The sequence below is a fragment of the Rhipicephalus microplus genome, unplaced genomic scaffold, assembly GCF_043290135.1.
Source record: "Rhipicephalus microplus isolate Deutch F79 unplaced genomic scaffold, USDA_Rmic scaffold_12, whole genome shotgun sequence".
NCBI lineage: Eukaryota > Metazoa > Arthropoda > Arachnida > Ixodida > Ixodidae > Rhipicephalus > Rhipicephalus microplus.
In genome coordinates this window covers 20,934,446-20,955,446 of record NW_027464585.1, presented here as the reverse complement: position 1 = coordinate 20,955,446, position 21,001 = coordinate 20,934,446, and the positions used below count along the sequence as shown (strand labels likewise).

General features: G+C 45.6%; 1 protein-coding gene across 4 annotated transcripts in view; it reads left to right on the top strand.

The window, feature by feature from the left end:
* Nucleotides 1-21,001, top strand: part of LOC119166687 (beta-hexosaminidase subunit alpha) — a 592,332-nt gene that overhangs the window by 318,404 nt on the left and 252,927 nt on the right. For all 4 annotated transcript variants that reach the window (XM_075882395.1, XM_075882396.1, XM_037418007.2 and 1 more), the window contains one exon: nt 11,221-11,425. In XM_075882395.1, the coding sequence (XP_075738510.1) occupies nt 11,221-11,425 (205 nt within the window). The remainder of the gene's footprint in view (nt 1-11,220; nt 11,426-21,001) is intronic.

The window sequence follows — 21,001 nt, the reverse complement described above, 5'->3', positions numbered from 1 at the left end:
CTTTTCTTTGTTGCTTCGGTATCCGGAGCTGCAACCCGTCACACAGCACGTCTTAGGCATTGTTCATTCGAATTTTCATGCCGTCCACCTTGAGCACGGTGCACTGGCACATGAAGTTCGCGTTTCGCTGATGCAGAAACCGCGAGCTGCCACCACACAACGCCTTCGGGATGCCGCCGCGGCCAGTGCGCCCCGCCGGGCGCAGCGGGCGATGGCCCCCCTAGGACGGCTTGCGCCGCGTAGCGGCCGCTCTTGGCACCATATCAAGCTCTCCCATAGAGTGACGGAGAAGTTTCGTGACCAGAACGGTATTAAGGGACTGTGGCTTCACTTTTTACAGTCCAAATGAACGCCTCGCTATCCCGTGCAAAATTTTTTACTGTACTTACGTTGATGATGTACAGGTTTGTTTAAAATCTAACAACCTCTGAATTTGTGAATCGCAGGTTCAATTTGGCTGAACAAGGTTTCCCAATTGGCAGATAAGAAACACGTTAAATTGAACGCTCAAAAGAGCACATGCATCTTGTTCTGCCGGAAGAGGGGTGTTCAATCCCATCGCGATATCAACCGTCGTGGTCAATGTCTGTCTGTGCAGTCTGAGCATAAGTTCTAAGACGTTGAAAATCGGTATTGTGAGCGCGGCCTTGCGCGGTTTCCTTCAAGAGAACTGCACACATTATCTGAAAGGAAGTTTTCAAAACCAGTTTAAAAACTACAGACGGCTGCACACGCGAAAATGGAAATTGTGAGAGCCTGCCATAAGCAGGTTAAGTGAGTTAAGGGTGCTAATAAGGCAAAAACTACAACAGAGCATGGGCGAAATGAAAAGAGGCTGGTGGTCGTGCCTTACGTACAAAACCTTTCACACTGCCAGAGGAATATAGGAAGCTGATATGGGGGGCGCAAGGCTTTATCCGCCCCAAACAAACTTGCCAACATTTTTTCTCGTTTGCATAGAAAACAGTCGGACGTTGGTAAAGCTTGCGGTTGATCTTCAGAAAAACAGAAAGATAGTTACATTATATGCAAGTCAGGTGTTGTGTACATGTTGCCGTTGTCATGCAGGAGCGTATATAGGGGTCAAACCGGACGATGTTTACACATTAGAATGAGAGAGCATTTGGCTTCGCTGAGGGCTACGGGCGGTTCGCACCAGCCAATTGCGCTGCAGATAATGTTCTTGTCAGCCGATTGTGAGGGAAGAAAATATTTTGCTCCACCATAAGCATCAGACTACTAGGGAAATAATGAATGCCTGCTCCATCGACAGACAAGGTTAAGGGTGCATAAGGCATCCGTCTGTTGCTCTTAGCAAAAAGGAACTGCAATTTCTAAAGTGCCGCCTATCTTAGGATGCTTCACAAGTCTGTTTTTCTTTAGTATAGCATATATTAAATTTATGTGTTTTTTTGGTTTTTGGAGGCGTGTAGATGCTCCACGTGTCCTGAAAATGTGCTATCCCGTGAACGACACTGCTGCACATGCGCAGTTGCTCTGTCGAAGTGGGCTAACGTCTGTATATACTCGTGCCTTTCCTTGAATAAATCTTTATTTGAGAGTCAGCGCTCGTGTTATTCTATACTTCGTCTGCGTCCTTCTTAAGGTGTGAGTTATTGAAAATTAACTATCATCAACTAGCCCAGATTTCCCTTCTCATCCTTGATAAGTTCCTGGATATATTATTAGGCACCAAACCAACCTTTATACTCCACATGGAGTATTTAAGAACAGTCGCTTAATATTAATGATTATTTTGAACGTTTGTCACACGCTACGTGGGGTAGTACAGGAAGTGCCTGATGAATTTGCAAAGAAGCCTTGTGCGCACTCGTCTCCATTACGGTGCTGTAACTACCACTCTACGACACTATCAGCTTTAAATATAACCGACACTGTCAACCACATAGGAATTCGTTTTTCTACAGGTGCTTTCAGAACTAGCACCGTAGAGATCTTTTACGCAGAAACAAATGAATGGTCGGTATATCAGCTCAGATGTTAGATGTCCTTACATGCTATAACGTGCAGACGAGAAACATCTTACCACTCTACAACTAATGATCCGTCCTATTCTACCTTGCTCTTTACCCATCCTTCGCTGAGGGAGCCCTACTCCCTCTGTGTGAGGAACCTCACTGACGAAACAAGTGTGCCAGTTCTAGAACACCGTTTGATGGCTCCCGCCGCACAGCCACCACCACGGCAGTGGCAAGGCATCAACTGCGCTGTATTTTATGTGTTAATAACTAAACAAACGCATACTACACATATCTGCATGCACTTCTTCAAAATTGAACACAAATATACATACCCAGAATTCTTTACAGATGCGTCAAAGTCTCACAATGGTGTGTCCTATGCAGGTGTTTGTCCATATATAATTTTCTAACTTCGGTACATTGCGCCCTCAAACAAGCAGTCTCGCCGCAGAAAGCCATGCGGTATCAGTGGCTGCCAAACATGTTAAGAAATTACAACTACAATGCGTGGTAGTAGAAACAGATTTCCTGAGCATCATAACAACTTTAAAAACACTCATAAAATAAAAATTCTGTACCTAATTGTGTCGCTTTACTCTCTTTTATGCACAATGTACGTCTTAAAACGACACGTTTCGTGTCTGGTGCCAGGGCACCGTGAAATTCCTGAAAACGTGGTGGCAGGCCAGCTAGCTGCGTCTGCGCCTGACCACACAACCGCCAGAACACACATGACCATCCCTGCACTTGACATGAACCCTTTCCTATGGTGGGAGCTCAGGGTGTGCTGGCAGCATCTATGGGATAGGCAAACAGAAAACAAAATACATCAACCGACACCAGAAAATTCCGATCAACGTCCGATTAAACAGACACTAGGAAATTGGCCACCAATATCCAGATCACGCTACAATCAAGTATCACTTACAAGGCTACACATAGGACACCCACACTCTAGACACTCATTCCTTTTTTCTGGCTATGACCCAACCATCGGTGAGAGGTGTTGAGATTCACCTACGGTTCCACACATTCTAGTTCAGTGTAGTGATTCAGATGTTTTAGAGAAAAAAAAACCCTTTTTATTGCCTTACCGGCAGCAGCTACAACTACATCCGGTCATGCTCATCAGTAGGGGAGCGCTTTTATAATTTCAGTCACATTTACGTTTTTTAAAAGATGTACACAGTTTTCACTCCAAACACAGATGTGATCCGCAGCTCGATCTCTGCACAGAGGTTGTTGCTGCGGCGCCCCTCCCTGCCAACACTGCCATTAATTCAAGGCCACGCCTTTCACGTCACCACCATAATGTCAATATTTTTAGCTTAATCAACCCTCAGGCGCAAAATTTTAGGCCCCTTGACAGTCGCGCAACGCCATCATTTTCCATATACTGTTCATATCCATTCAATAGCATACCATTGCTTTTCGCTTATCAGAGTTCATGGCGCTCTTTGGCCATCACAAGGCCCTTTCGCCAATAAACTTCATATATCATCATCATCATGTTCTTTGATGCCTATAATAGTTCATGTTCTGACCGTTCGAGTAGGTCAGTTTCCGACACAACTCCGCGTGAACAAAACAATATATGTTCAGAGACATGTTTCATTATTGCGAATCGTCACAAGGTTTCCAAGTTTTTCATACTTTTCACTGTGAACAGCTCAAGCATAAATCATCCGTTTGCCATTTTTTGTCACTTTATAGCCCGTTCTTAAGGCTTCTGTCACAAACTTTGATACATGAAGTAGGAAAACTGTTTATGCTTGTTTTGCTGGATTTGCACTAGCTCTGATGTATCATTTTGGATAGGTTGCTCTGAGTTCACCCAAAGGGTTTAATTTGTCGGTATGTCCCCTTTTTAGAGGGTAAAGATCGAGTAAGAAGTGAGAGAACATGTTCCCATTAAACTGTGTATATTCGGCGGCAGCAGGGACTGGCCATCATGGAGTCAAACTTGGCTACCGTGCAGCATCAAAATAAACCTCAGCATATCCACGGGAGGAATGATGATGAGTGAGGCGACGCGTCTGTCAGCCCGTCCGTGCTTCCATCCGTCTGTTCGTTCTTGCTTCCGTCCGTTTGCGCGACCATCCTCGCATCCATTCGTGCGTCCGTCTGTCAATGCGTCAGTCCGTGAGTCAGTTTACCCGTCTCTACATCCGTTTATGCATACATACATCTACGTGTCCGTCCATCTGTTCGTCCGACTTCTAGTCTGTCTATTCGTCTGTCCGTGTGTCTATCAAGTGAGCACATCTCACATCTCACATCTCGCATTCCCTGTGGCACTTACCCGCTGTAGAACGGGTATGTTGTGCCACTGGTGACTACATACAACAACGGGGAAAGAACAGACCCACACCCTAAAGAACTTCGCCTCTAAAAGCGCTACATACGCCAAACTTACTATACCGCTGTAACCAAATGTATAGTGCTCAAAAGAGAGCACATACACAAGGTTAACCTTTGCAACCAAAAAATGGAAGTAGATTGAAGAGACAAGACAGAAAAGATTGAAAGCGAGAGAAAAAGACGAAGATATTAGGAGAAACATAGATAGGAAAAAGCGACTGCCGGTTACGTCTGGCTGGGTCAGCCCGGGGGGGGGGGGGCGTCTTCATGAAGCCGGGGCCAAAGAGGTGTGCTGCATCCGCCGGGGGAGGTGGGGGCCTAAAGGTCCCTTCACCCGGCGTGGTTCCCTTTTTTCTGGTTACGGCTCAGCCACGCATGGTGAAGCTTGGAAGGGGGTCGAAGCCTCCCCGATAGCTCGGGTCCATGGTAGCACTACGCACCAAACACTTACTTGTGGAGATACTCCTGCGGGGCTGACAACAATAGGAAAAATTATTCGAAATAAAGTGGGCTTCAAACCTAGCGCCTCTCCGTAGCAGTGCATTATTCTTCCACAAAGCAATGCCGGTGCTCGAAACTCCTGCGCAAAAAATTGTTTACGAGCAGTATGTCAGGAAGAGGCGCGTTCGCATACGTAATAAAGGGTGGTAGAAGAGTAACATGACAAGCAAGCGAGACAGAATGCGAATGGTGTAACCAAGCATCACACAACGTGGACTGCGAGACAAGTGGGTTATTGAGTTCATCTAACGCATTAGAAAGACTCCGCCATGATTCTTCATCGTCATTAGCCACCAGACAAATTGATAAGGTAATGGCAGTTTTAAAGCAAACTTGTAATTGCAGCCCCAAGAGAGTTTGCGAAAGATTTTAGAAATAGTGCCCTTCCAGCTTTTGCTGTGATAGTGCTGCGCCTTCCACGCAGGACCGGCATTTTTTCATAGGTGAAGAGGGAGAGATAAGTTTATTGACAGAAAGGCAGAGAGGTCGGCCTGAGCCATAGCTTGCTCTAGCCTGCTACTCTACACTGGGGAAGGGGAAAGGACAAAAAGAAGGAATAATGAATGACGATGGTGAGATAGAGAGGTGAGTATGTTGTGTTCTTTCTAGCTGACACACATTTTATAGCCGCGCATGTAGTCCAGTTGTTTCCAAAAAGGTTATAACTGCTCTCGTGACCGCAGTTGCACTGTTGGTGTCTGGCCAAGGGCCCAATACGGTCTCATCAGTTAATAACTTACTGTGATATAGTTCAGTAGAAGAAATCAATGTTGGTCGTTCACGTGCGTATGCTGGGCAGACACAAAATATGTGCTCAAGTGTTTCTGGCACATCACAGTGTTCACAATTAGGACCGGTGTCACTGCGACCGATGATATGTGCGTAACATCTGGTGTGCTCCAAACCAAGACGAATGCGGTGGATCATACTTGTGAGTTGCCGTTTAAATTTAGGGGGCATGCGGAACCTCATTTCCGGGTCCCATTTGTAAAGTCGCTGGTGTAGCCGTTCTGGTTTTGTCCAGTGCTGAAGTGTGTAGCTGCGCATCACGCAGTCAAGCAGGGCATTTGTGTCAGGTCGTGGAAACGCAATACGTACTTCAGGGGCACTGCTTAAGGCATCTTTAGCTTCAGCGTCTGCCTCTTCGTTTCCCATCACGCAGCAATGAGGGGGAATCCACAGAAAATTGATAAGATGGCCTTTTGTTGAAGCAACCTGAATAAGTTCTGTGATTTCTATTGCCAAGCTGTAATACGGACCTTTGCTTCATGATGCAATTAATGGCTTGCAAAGCGGGTTTGGCATCACAGAAAATCGTCCAGGCTCAAGGTCGCTCTCCGGAAAAAAATCTTATTGCCTTCCGGATAGCGACAAGCTATGCGGCAGTTGATGTGGTTTTATAGTCCACTTTGAATCGTCGAGCGATATCTATGTCTGGGATGACAAAGGCTGCGGCGGAGGTGTTAAGTGGGGCGGACCCATCGGTCTACACGTGCAGAGAGTCACTGTACGTTGTATAATTGTGATACAGGGTCAGTTGTCTGAGGCCAACAGATGAAAAGCGACTTTTTTGTAACTCCAGGTATCGTAAAAGAAGCAGGTGGTTTAGGAAGGCCCCAGGGAGGCACTGCAGGGGCATATGGCGGGGAAAACCTTGATGGTATAATATTCTCATGCCGCGATATTACTCTTGAGAAACTGCAATCTGGGTGAGTGGCGGGTAGTGCTGACAGTAGGTGCTGTCTCTGTCTGCTCAGCAATCGGAGGTGAACTCTAAGTGGCTCGCTGAGCATGTATACAGTGATAGGACAAGCCCGAGCCACTGCGATTGTCCCATTTGCTGAAGTACAGCGCAGTAGACCCAATCATCTTCTTAAGCATTGAGCTTGAACAATCTCTAGCGTCTTCACACAACTAGGTCTTATATTCGAAAGCACCGGCATGCTGTATCGAATGTATCTCACAAATAGAGCATTGTACAATTGAAGTAGCGATGATTCTGATGGGCCCCATCTTGCTCCTGCTACGTGGCAAAGAACGAGAGCAAAGCTCTTTAATTTAAATTTAAGTACTGCGACATGCCTCATCCACGATAGATCTCCGTGTACGACAACCCCAAGCAACTTGTGGTGCGTTACAGCAGGTATCGCTGTCCCATTAATGATTGTAGGGTATTTCGACATATTCTTGCGCGAGAACGCAAGCACTGCGCATTTGTCGATTGAAAAAGTGAGCCCCTGACGTCGTAGATATTTGTATGTGATCTTCACTGCACGCTGTAGTCGAGCTCAGTATTGCGGACGAGAAGTTCCGGATGCCCATAAGAATATTTCATCAACGTATGCACTGATCTTCACCGTGCTGTGAAGTTCTGCTGCTAGGCTGATCATTGTGACTTTGAATAGGATGGGGCTGAGAACTCCTCCTTCGGGAACACCACGATGAACCTTATATCGATCAGTGTCTCCGTTATTTGTCGTCATGTAAATGGTGAGTTCCCTAACGTAGCTAAAAGTCCAAGCATACAGTCGTCCACCGATGTCGAAATCCTCCAGTGCGTCAAGTATCGCATAATGAAGCACATTATCGTAGGCACCCTTAATGTCTAGGAAGACCGCCGCCACTAGTCTGTGTCGGCTTCTTTCCTCTCCAACGCTGGTGATCAAGTTGACCACACCATCAATGGCAGATCGGCCTCTTCTAAAGCCGTTCATAAATGCAGGAAAGGAGTTGTTGCTCTCTAGAAGCTACTCTAATCTTGACAGTACCATTCTTTCCATTACTTTCCCGACGCAGCTGGCTAAGGCGATTTGTCTGTAAAAGAAAAGTGCATAAGGACACATCCGCGGCTTGAGCAATGCAATAATGCGACTGCATTTCCAATTAGCTGGGTCTTCTCTTGACTCCCATGAGGTGTTATAATGAGATAACAGGATACGTCGTGCTTCTGTATCAAGATGGTTAAGTGCAGCATACGCGATTCCGTCAGGTCCTGGTGCCGATGATCGACGGGAGGCAGAAATCGCAGCGTCAAGCTCATGCATTGTAAAATGTACATCAAGGCGCTCGTCAGACGATGGAGGCGCAATGGTGGTAAGAGGCTCATTAGTGGCAAGACCATCAGTGGTGTCCACAATGAGGCTACAGTAGTCACTGGCTATCTCAACTTCTGTCTGCCCCTGATGTAGAGCAACAGCTTCAAATGGTTGACGTTGGAGAGTTGTCTGCAAACTTCGTACCATCCACCAGATCTTAGACAGAGGTTGCCTGGGGTCCTGGGGTCCAGAGAGCCACAGAATTTTCTCCAACATTGCCTGTCAATCTTGTCAAGATGCCGAAGAAGATGTTGTTGAGCTCGACGACAGGCGGAAAGGTCAGAAGGCGACTTCATTCGTCTGTATCGGCGCTCGGCATGGCGACGGATTGCATGAAGGACCTCGTACTGGGAGTCCACTGCTGATCTCTGCATCGGTAGGTTAACCTGTTTGGTTGTGTCACGCAGTGAAGAAGCAATGATGTTCTCTACCTCGGATGGATCAGTCGTGCGCTCACAGCCAGACTTGACAGCTGCCTTGAACAGTGTCCAGTCGGTTTGACGGATGTAGCGTGTGTGCGTGCGGGGAAACCACCTAAACTGAACATAGGTTGGAAGGTGGTCACTGCCGCGGGTGTCAAAATCTGTGCACCAACATGCGGAAGACAGAAGGCATCTGGAAACGAAACAGACGTCGAGGCAGCTGCTGTAGAAGGTGCCACGAACAAATATAGGTGATCCGTCGTTGAGTACGCTTAGTCTATAGTTGCTTTAAAAATTGGCCAAATTCCTTCTGCGATATTTCATTGTAATGCTACCCCAGAGAAGATGATGTGCATTAAAATCGCCAATCACAATGAGTGGCCTTTGTGCTGCTTGAAGTATTGTCCCCAGGTGGATGCAGTTCATCTGTGCGCTTCGGTGTATGTATCCTCCTATTACTGAGAATGTCCGCTTTTTATGTGTTATATTCAAGCTCACGTATTCATTGCTGGTATGCGACGCCACTTCATGTCTCAAGAACGTCGAATCACGGCGTATACAAACGAGAACTTTGCTCGTGCGTTGATCACCGTGGGACCAAATCTGGATATATCCAGATATACGAAAAGTTGAAACCATATTTGGTTTACATATAACGATAACAGAAAATTGATATTTAAAAACCCATTGTCGGAAGTCTGACAGACGGCCACGTAGGCCACGAGCATTCTATTGCATAACAAGTGACTGGCGCATGCGTTCTTCGAACATCAATGCCATGTTCACTTACTGAAGAACCAGTAGAAGAGGCTCCAAAACCTCAAGTACCTGCACAGCCGCCTTAGCAGCGGGAGTGTTTAGGCTGATGAGGATCTTACGCATCGATCCCATCAAATTTTTAAGCATAGCATTGACATCTGCGTTGTCTATCTTCTTGTTTTCTTCATTGGGGGCAGGGGCACTATGTGATGATGGCGATATCGTAGCTCTTGACGGTAGTGAAGGCCACTGAGTTTGCGACGTGGTGAGAGCCAATAACTGGGTACATTGTACTTGCGTGAAGTGTATTGGCATTTGAGCATCTGTATCCTCCTTTTTGGCCGACAAGAGTAGGCTAGGAGGTTGTGAGGGCACAGTTTTTTGTGTCAAAGTTGATACGCTTTGAGCACTGCGGCTTCGCTTGCGTCGTTGTCGCGAACGATGTTTACGGCGCCGTAAAGCACCTGCACTTCTTTATTGGTGGAGTGGTCTCGAACAATCTTCTTCAGGATACTAATTTCATTCCTCATTTTAGGACATTCTGTGATGTTGCGTCGTGGGCGCCTGAGCAGTTTGGGCATTTGGCCACAGCATTGCAGTTATCACCAACATGAAGGCCACCGCAATGCTTGCAGGTTACACCACCCTTGCAAACTGCACTAATGTGCCCAAATTTCATGCATTAATGACATCGCAGAGGTTTTGGTACGTAAGGACGTACCGAGTGCCTCACGTACCCAAGTTTTACATGTGTGGGTAACGTGTTCGACTGAAACAATACTTTAACACATCACGTGCGTCTAAAGCGGTGGAAATCAAGCACGGGAGCCGACGATGACAGCAGTTTCTCGAGACCTGAGTCTGTTATCTCCTCATCCACCTCGTATTTAACTCCTGTTGTCGTTTCTTCGTCGTACGCGGACAATGCGCAAACCAGAATGTTTCCTAATTGAACAATCGCTTTCAGCTTGTCCACTGAGGCCTTCGTAGGGACGTCTATGGACAGTATGTTCTTTCAAGTATTTATGCGTATTTCTACGACTTTCCCTGGAGCGATGAGCTCAAAGTACTCCGACAGGTTCTGCCTATTTAGAGAGTTCAAGATGCCTGTCTTCGATGTCAGCACATACGAAATGGTGTACGACCGCATGCTACTCGCCTTGGTCTGTGCTTGCCGGCCAGTCGGCGATGTCCGGCTGATTTTTCTCTTCAGGCGTTGGCTTGGTACGACGACGTAGTCGCTGCCCGAAGCCTTATCTTCAACGGAGGAGTCACCAGAGTTGTCAACGTTGACCACGCTTGGGCCGGGGTGAGAACTTGCGTCAGACGCTTATGATGTGGTCAGCCCGGTCCCGGTTGCTGGATGTGGTTTTGATCTCCCCTTCTAAGGGGGAATGTCTTTCTGAGGTGTGTCGATTATTGATAAATCTTGGCAAAGGAATAAGAAAACTCACAGAGCTCGAAGCAGAGGCTGTTCTCTGTGAAAACTCTTCTATAGGCGAAACGCTTTATGTCTGATTTATGGGTCTCATCGTCTGCGATGTCCGTCACGAGGATATGTGTGAGTGGGAGAAAAAAAACGTTTATTTTTAGACTAATATCAATAGTATTTGTGATAGAGCAATATAAACCACTTGAAAGCGCGCTTTTTATACTTGTCACCGACTTACTTCAACTTACGCATCATGGAGATAAGGACGGGGCATCCCTCTGTGCGCAGTCATGGCGTATAAAAAACTGCTGCTTTAGTCAAAACTTACGTGTGTATGTGAATAAAAAGGCTTACAATAGACGAACAGCAATTCCAGTTATGACGAGACAACACACACAGTCTTCATGCTAGTCGGCGACTTCCACGTAGAAATAATAGACCTTAGGACCTATCGTAGACTTAGACTCCTCATGTCACTTTATTTCACTCAATATACATTATATGGGGCAACATAGGGTTACTCAGACATGCGATACGCAGAGCTTTGCCCCTCGTTATGGTTAAATCAGTGCAGATGTGGGACCAGTTTTTCTGTTTTGCTTACTTTCGGTTTCAAATTTAATATATTTTATCTTGTGTGGTGGTTGTGCTTTGTGCTTCAATGGCAGGTCACACGCGGTCATGGGGCGAAGCGTATCCGGAGCTGCTCACCACGTGCTATGAAGGTGGCGTGCCAAATGGTCGACTGGGTCCAATAGACCCAACACGTAACCAGACATACGCTTTCCTGGCCCACTTCTTCGCGGAAGTGGCACGTGTCTTTCCTGAACAGTACCTGCACTTGGGGGGAGACGAAGTCGATTTTCTGTGTTGGTGAGCAAACCATTATTATGAGATTGCACTCTGATTTTGCTCAAGTACTGTAATTCATTTGTGATACGGGAACTACTTCGTAGAAGTGTCAGTGTCAATGTGAGGTTCTAACTAAATAGAATGGCACCTGGACACGAAAAAGTGTTTGTATCATTCACATAAACAAAACACCAATATAGTACCCAGTAAGCTTTTGACCATCTTTGATCATGCTGAAGAAAGTCACGTACGTATATGTGAAGTACCTCTACAGGCGTTATATTTCCCAAAACAAGTCCATTTTACTTATACGATGCTGTACAGCAATACAGCAGTATTACTAAAACAAGTGAAAAGAGTGGCATGACATTCATCATTCACCGCCGAAAAAAATCCCGCTGGTGTGCCATTCAGTGAAGGTGAGGCGAAGACAAGCTTGACTACTTGTGGTTCTTCAGATGGATACTGTTTTCCCTTAGGTTAAAAAGTACTGTTCTGGAGATTTCTTCATGTGTTACTAAAAAAGCATGCTATGCAACAATAGATAAACCCAGTCTTTATCACACTGAGAAATATAGGCGGAAGTATGAGTCAAACTGGTTATTTTCTGAATTGGTGACAATTTTTGGGCCATATTCACGCTTCGTTTGCTTCCAAAAAACTTTGTTATTTTAATATATTGCAATCTGTGAAACAGAAAATGTGAATAAAATACCGGAATTTTGTTTTTGTTTTTCGTATTAGTAGACGTGCGGAGCATAGCAACTTTTCGCCAAGGCGAAAAACAAAGACTGATAAAAAATGAACAAACTATCATAGTCATATTTCATCATCATCACATCATCATCAGCCTGACTACGTCCACTGCAGGACAAAAGCCTCTCCCATGTTACGCCAGTTAACCCGGTCCTGTGCTTGCTGCTGCCAATTTATACCCGCAAACTTCTTAATCTCATCTGCCCACCTAACCTTCTGTCTTTCCCTAACCCGCTTCCCTTCTCTGGGAATTCAGTTAGTTACCCTTAATGACCAGCACTTATCCTGTCTACGCGCTACATGCCCGGCCCATGTCCATTTCTTCTTCTTTATTTCGACTATGATATCCTTAACCCCCGTTTGTCCCCTAATTCACTCTGCTCTCTTCTTGTCTCTTATGTTGCACCTACCAATTTTTTCCATTGCTCGCTGCGTCGTCCTCAATTTAAGCTGAACCCTCTTTGTAAGTCTCCAGGTTTCTGCTCCGTAGCTAAGTACCGGCAAGATACAGCTGTTATATACCTTCCTCTTGAGGGATAGTGGCAATCTACCTGTCATAATTTGAGAGTGCTTGCCGAATGTGCTCCACCACATTCTTATTCTTCTAGTTACTTAAACCCCGTGGTTCGGCTCTGCGGTTATTACCTGCCCTAAGGAGATATAGTCATATATCATACGCACCTTGAAAAGAAAGAAAAAATTGTGTCTTATTAGTTGCGCAAACCACTATTAAGATATACTTTATTTAGTGCGACACAGTTTCACTTGGGTGTCCAAAGCTTGAACGACCTTCTAGGCATAAGTCGTAGCGACATGACCAAGAAACCACTTGACATATATAGACAACACACACCTGTTTTCAGAAGTATGAAGCCTCAATAACGACTTAAGCACATTCAATAACGGCAGGTACATTCACATGTACCTCCCAAATTTTTGTCAGGAAGATCATAGACGGTCAAACTTGATTGGTTGGTTAAGACCGGCAGTGCAAAGATGCAGTGTTCAATGGAAGCTCATCGGTGTACCTTGCAAACGTGGTACGCAACCAGCAGACACGCAAGAGGTGTCCGCGTGTGCTGCATGAAACGCGCATCAGCATTTCTGGGGCAGACAGACCGCATATACACGGACAAAGGGTATAAAAAGCCATCGTGTGTTCACACAGAGCTCTCTCTCCAGCTTTTTGTTACGGCTGCTCGTGCCGGTTGGGTCTCGCGTAAAGGCGCGTCTCGACGGCTTGTTCATTGAACAGCCGTACAAATCTAAATTATTTGTGTGCTCTTTTTGTGAGCAAGAAAATTTGAAAGAGTTCTTCCCCAGCACATGGGTGAATGCCTTTGGCTGTAAGTGTAAGTGGTTCTTGAAAGAGAGAAAAGAAGATAAACGTGAGCCCCATAACTGTCTGCATCATAGTGAGACACCTCAACAGTGGCACTAGGGATTGGGGTTTGAAGAAATTGAAAGGGATAGGGGGATTTCAGGGATAGAGATAGAGATAGGGCGGGGAGAGAGATACCCACATACAAAAATAAGGAGAAGACAGGAAAGATGAACAAGGTCTCAAGAGTCTGTTTCACAATTGTGACGTGAGCTTGAGGACTAATTGAGCGCAATTGAAAATTTTACGTCCAGCGTCTCTGTGGGACGCGCCCCGTATCTCAGACCAATGCCTACTCTAGCAAGATGCTTGAGGAATGGCTCGCACTCCCAGCGGAGTTGTCCTGCCTTCAGTTTCAAACAAGCGCCCTGCGGTGGCGTTTGCGACCAACACCATCATCACGGCGGCGGGCGGTACCAGCTAAGGGTTTTTATCTGTGGCTCATAGGGGCACGTCAGTCGACAGTTGTTTGAGACCTGCAACGGTACACCACTATTTCGGAGGCTATGCAAAGTGTTGCGTTGTTGCACCGTTCGCCACAGCTAACGCTAGCGACCGAGAACATTCTAAAATGAAGGAGGAAAAGGATGTGGCTGCTGATTTTGGTCTCATGCGGCAAACATCTTAATAGAGAAGGCGTTGCTCAGACAGACGCAACTATACTCGGTAACATTTTTCTGTGGCACCACAGCCTAGGCTACGAAGCCCAAGCACGTCCTTTCTTAGTGCGCTTCTGCATGTAGTCCACGAACGCTTACTTTGGTATGCTGCGTAGGAAGTCGTTGCTTGCGCTTTGCCTGGGTAAAAGTTGCAATCATGTGTATTATTACCCTGTTGACGGTGAAGAAAAAAGAGCGTTCTTGGTCGAGTAAAAACTGCGTCCACCAACTTGCATTTACGAATGTCAGACGCTCGCTCATGACCGATCGGTGTCAAAATTTCTGCTTCTTATCGCTGCCTTCGCGTACATTGAAAAATAATGTGAGCCCCTCCAGCAAGCTCTTGCGTCTCTTAAAAATAAACAATAAACAATAATGAAGGAAAACAAAAGAATGAAAACAATAATGCTGACCAAGTATGCACTGCAATTTAGGAAATGATTTCTTTGCTTCGCGTTGTTCCAATCGCCCAGTACCTGCTCGGCCATACCTTTCTTTTTTCTGAAATAAATCTTGATGCTCAAAGAAGCTTCCTGTTTTTTTTTACTTAAAAATGAACATTTAATTATTTCCTTCTAAACTCATATGAGATTCATTGCATGGTGTTCTGCGAAAGAGTACATGTCGACTCTAACCTTCAGACTGACGCCATCTTCATCGATTTCGCAAAAGCATTTGACAAGGTTCCTTCTGAGCGCCTACTACTAAAGCTTGCCGCGTTGAATTTAAATAATGACGTATTAACATGGATTAAAGAATTCTTAACTAATCGTTCGCAATCAGTTTCCGTCAACAATCAAATGTTACTATCACTACCCCGGTAACCTAAGGTGTCCCTCAAGGGTCTGTCCTAGGCTCGCTTCTGTTTTTGATTTACATTAATGACCTACCATTACATGTATCTTCTAACATACGCATGTTTGCAGACGACTGCGTTATTTATCGTAAAATAAACAACGTTTCGGATAACACGTCTCTTCAAACTGACTTACTAAGCTTACAGGAATGGTGTAACCTTTGGCTGATGGAACTCAACCCTAACAAATGTAAAACTGTTTCCTTTCACCGCCGTCGAAATCCGATAGTATTCCCGTACCAAATTGCTGACACAAACCTCGAATTAGTTCCTTCCTATAAATATCTCGGAGTAACCCTTTGTAGCGATTTAACTTGGGCAACGCACATTACGAACATCATTGCATCTGCTAACAAAACACTCGGGTTCTTAAAACGCCATTGGCGTCACGCTCCTAATAATGTCAAATTACAAGCTTAACAATCTCTCGTAAAGAAGAAGATAGAATACGCATCAGCCATTTGGAGCCCGCATCAAGCGTATCTCATCAATCAACTCGAGTCACTCCAGCATATCAGCACTGAAAACAGAATCTGGCCTATCATTGCTTGCATCTCGTCGCCGCATTTCTAGTCTTTCCCTTTTTCACAAGTTGTTTTACAGCTCGCTCGGCAGGCCACCATACATTCTTCCTCCGGCACGCATCTCCCTTCGCACTGGTCACCCGCAACAAGTTGAGCGGCCGCGTACGCGCACCGTCACTTTTTCGTCCTCATTCTTTTTTGGTGCAGCTACGAACTGGAACGCCCTTTCTAACGAAATCACCGCCATAACCTGTCCTACCACCTTTTTGAACACCGTAACAAATTACCTTGCATTGTAAAAAAAATATGGCTTTCACGTTTTCATATATGTACCCACCCCTTATGTAATACCCCTTCAATGGGGTCTTTAAGGTAATAAAATGAAATGAAATGAAATGTTGGATGCGCTTGCAAAGCCAAAACCGAAATCTAACGAAAAAGGATCAGTTGGCGTGGTAACCAAGGTGCAGCAGCTAGGCCGACGTAGTTTTGACTGTGCTGCCACAGAAAGTTGTCGCCGAGTATAGTGTTTGCGAAGGACGCGCCAAGTATCGGTGAGGGGCGGGCTTAGTGGCTTTGCAAGGGGCGCCAGCACAATCGTAACACCTCACAGTGAATGATGATTGGGGCAAAGCTTGAAAAAGCATTATTGATAAACCGTGAAAATCCATCCGTCTATCTATATATAAGTCCGTCCGTCTGTGTGTTCGTCTTTTTGTCTGTCTGTCTGTCCATCCGTTTGTACGCCTGTTTCACCGCCTGGGCGTTTGTCTGTCTGTCTCTCTGTCCGTCTGTCTGTTTGTCCATCAGTCCATGTGTCTGTTTATCTGCCTTTCTGTGTGTTTGTCTGTCCGTCCATCCGTCTGTCCGCCCGTCCATCCATCCATCTGTCTGTCTGTCTGTCTGTCTGTCTCTCTGTCTGTCTGTCTATCTGTCTGTCTGTCTGTCTGTGTGTCTGTCTGTCTGTCTGTCTTTCTGTCTGTGTGTCTGTCTGTCTGTCTACGAAAAGGGACACGGACAGACAGACGGGAAGGCTACAGTGGAAGATTGAGAAACAACGTAAGTGCATGGAGCCCGCTGCGACGCCATGGTCTCGAATACCCTGATACTAGACAGGCGCGAAGGCCTTACATTTCAATTCAATTCATGCCTCCTCGCAGCTTCTGCAATCCATTCGTCTCGTTTCGGACTGTCTTTCCGACCATTCCTTTGCCTCCGTCTTAAAAATGTACGAAATCAGAGTCGTGACACCTTGGCTCACGTGACATAAAACATCGCGGCATTCGTCACGACTCAATTGGGCAAGTCGCGTGTGACTTGATGGAACGGAACACCTCTCTCCAAATTCGGCTCACGTGATATGATATTTCATGGCACTCCTCACGGCTCAAATGAGCCAATCACGAGTTTTGGTGAAGGAAAACGCCTCCTTCCTGATTTCAAATGCGTATAAATTGCACCACAGGTGTCCCAAGCATGAAAAAATTTCAAGATGACTCTGTCGTAAAGAAAGATTTTTCTCGGCTAGGGGCAGACGTGGTATCTTCGACTGAGCAGGAAGAGTGTGCAGAAAAACTCGTCAAACCAGGAATCATACTGCCAGACGTGCTATATCGTCAGTAGACAAAGACGTGGATGGTGGCTAGCCAAGCGAGAACTGTCAGGAGTGTGGCTTAAGATGCTAAAGATCGAGAAAAAGACAAAGGAAATAACCGATTGCCAGTACAATGCTTCTTCAGCGGCGAAAAGGCTGCGGCATTTTCTGTCGCTTCTGCGCTTACAGAGGGCTCTTACTCAACAATAATTAGTCTGCCAGAGATAAGCCAGATGAAAGCATTAGGATGCAGGTGGGGGTCGTTCAGACTCTCCTTTTATTAGCGTGCACGAAAACAAACGTTTGCTTCAAGTACTGTCATTGCTGAAACACGGAGAGAAATTCCGGAAAGCATCCCGGTGGTGGAACGCGAATTTTCAGACAGGCGTCTCAAAGAACGCGCTTCAAAGAGTTATTCTGTGCAGGATTGCCTGAGCATGTGAAAAGGTTGACTCGGAACGCTATCACAAAAGTGCAAAGTTCACTTGGTCAGCACAAAATGTAGACTTTTTGTACAAAAAAGATTAAGAAAGGTGCTATGCAGAGGAGCGCGCTGCAAGCGCGCGATAAGAGCGAACGTGAAGTGTAAGTGTAACGGCTCCGCCAATTTCTGGCGGGTGCCGCGGCCCGAATCATCATACCCGGACAAAACCGGCATCGTGCAATACGCAACACCAAGCGGCGCAACTGGATACCCACTGCGTCCAGGTGGGCCATTTTCTTCCGAGTTTTCCGCCGTTGGTCTACCAACCACGGAGGTGCCGTGGTCACCGATGCCGGCACTCGGCCCTGTGGAATAGGCCCTTTCGCTGAAACTTGGCTGATTTCGTGCTCCAACTACGTGGATAGGAACTCGAGGCGATGTCGGGGACCTCAGTCTCCACCAACAGTGACCCAAGTTCGACAATTTTGCCGAAAATTTGGAGCCAAGCCGTGCAAGAGGGCAATTTTCGGCAGCAGTGGTTGCGGCTGTGCAAGCATTGACCCTTGTCTTCACCCCGTTCAGGTATTGATTGATATGTGGGGTTTAACGTCCCAAAACCACTATATAATTATGAGGGACGCACTCCCTCCAGATAGTGAATCTTATATGCACGGATCTCTGGACAGCGCTGCTTAGCTGTGGCTGCTGTTTCTTGGGCACATGCAACTACGTCCCTAAACTGCAGACACTACGTTTGCCATGTACAGGAGGAAAAACCCTACAAATACGCCACCATTCACCATTGCTCGTAATTTTACCAGCAGTGGTTGCGGCTGTGTGCAAGCATTGACCCTTTTCTTCACTCTGTCCAGGTTCGTTGCGTGTTGACACCTCTTTCTCTTTTGCGTTTTTTCTCCGCTTCCACTGTTGCCTTTTAAATATATTGTTTTATTGTGTGCTTTGTATTTGAGTTTCCTCTCTTCATTGCTTATCCTAAAATTGTCGACTTGCACGGAATAAGCAAAGGAACTACAGGCTCTTCGGCAGGAGGTTGTAAAGATGAGAACAAGCCTTGGGACATTAAATGAGCTGTACGAACATACAAAGAATGACAGTGAGGCACTGACCAAAGAAAACAAGGTCCTGAGAGATGAGAATATGCAACTGAGTAAATTGATGTGTGATCTTGGACAATATTGGTGGCTTAATATTGTTGAGCTGAAAGGAATTCCTGACACAGAGGGCGAGAACTGCCTGACTGTTGGTCAAGTTGTCGGTGAGAAGATTGGTTGTCCATTTGATGATACCGACATTGACACTGCGCATCGTGTGCCTGCAAAGAATGAAAGCAACATTGTTGCGCAATTTTGTTCGAAAAATAAGAAGGTTGAATTTGCCAACAAGGCCAGGAAGGCGCTGCTGTCTACCGTAGATATTGGATTTCCTCAAAGCACAGGCCCTAAACCAGTGTTTGCCAATGATCACCTCCCACCTGAGCAAAAACGTCTGTTCGCGCAAGCTCTTGCTCTAAAAACCAAATCAACAGGAGCACCTTTGAAACGACAACTGCACAAATAAAGCCAGGAAATCGGACAATATTCGCGTATATTGAATTGCATGCGCAGAAGATCTTTGTATATTCTGTTAGATATCCTATCACTTCTCAATTTAAATCAGCCTTGGTTATTCATGGCTGCATTTTCATGCCAGCAAACATCTGAATTGCTACACGAAAAGTGCCCAGTGCTATCACTACTGCATTTAAATATCCGCAGTCTTAGAAACCATCAGGATGATTTTGTCGCATCGTTCTCATTGCTTGATGGTTCATTTTCTGTCATATGCTTATCAGAGACTTGAATATTTGACAATGACGGTAACTAGTATGAATTTCCAGATTAATATTCTGAATACTGTAATGGCGAGATTTGTCGTCGTGGGGGCAGTGAAATACTTGTCAATTCATCCTTAACATACACACGCCGTCTTGACATCATGTTCAACAATCATCTTTGCATTGGCCTGGCTTGAATTTAGCCATTATTTTAAATCAGTCAATAGCCGTAACACTATCATAGCTTCCATTTAGAGGTCACCTTCTTCATCATATTTCGACTTTTTTTCAGTTAAACAGCGTTCTTAACAACCTAGCGAAAGGAAACAAAAACGTTGTGTTATGTGGCAATTTAAACATAAATATCATTCATCCTAAAAGCGCATCGTGCCTGGGTGTATATGCAATATTTATACAATACTGCCTTTGCTTCTCATATTTCCGCACCAATTAGAACCAATCTCCTAAGTTCGAATACATTATTAGATCACATAATCTCAAATATTTCAAGTGCTTAAACTGCTGGTGTGCTAGATCATAGTACTACAGATCATAATCCTGTTTTTTTTCATATTGGGGTCCCGCCGCGGTGGTCTAGTGGCTAAGGTACTCGGCTGCTGACCCGCAGGTCGCGGAATCGAATCCCGGCTGAGGCGGCTGCATTTTCATTGGAAGTGGAAATGCTGTAGACCCGTGTGCTCAGATTTGGGCGCTCAATAAAGAACCCCGGGTGGTCGAAATTTTCGAAGCCCTCCATCACGGTATCTCTCATATACATATGGTGGTTTTGGGATGTTAAACCCCACATATCAGTCAATCAATCATTTTTTTTCATTTTGGGTTTCAATAAAGCAAAGGCTAGGAACGTTTTCACTAAACGCCGTTTCGGTTCAGATAAATTTCGGCAAATAATTAGTGCAGTCGACTGGACTCCGGTGACTTGTGAGGCCTGCGCAGAAAAGGCTTTTGAGTCTTTCTCAGAAGTAACTGTCGAAAGTATAGAGGCATGTACCCAATCGACTACTGTCATGAAGTGGTATCGTTCACCCAGAAATACATTGATTACTAACTCATTGTTGAAGTATAATAATTGTAGTGTTCCTACTTAAAATAACGGAACAGCATTAAAGCTTCAGTATGGAACTGGCGTCCATCTTAATCTGCTTTATTTTTCACTTCATCCCCCTCTTCTTTCCTGCCCCGGCCCTCGCGCTTCTTCATCTTCTGTCCAAAGGCTCATACCGCTTCACCCTTCCCGCTTTCTTTTAATTACCCCTCCTGGGGTAATACTTGAAGACATTCCCAATTGAAGCACATTCAACAGATCCACGTTCACCAGTGTACCAGACAGTCTTCAAAATTCCGTTCTGGGTGGCTGTCTTGGTCACAGAGTAAGGCCCATAAAATTTGGCACTGGAATCTCTTATTCCTTTTCTCACTAGTACGAGGTCGGTGACTTGAATGTCTGGCATGTCTGCTCGATGCCTCTTGTCGAAATTCTTTTTCATTCGTTTTCGGTACCTCTCCTCCTGTGATTTTTGTTGCCTCTCCTCGACAATCTTGAGGTTT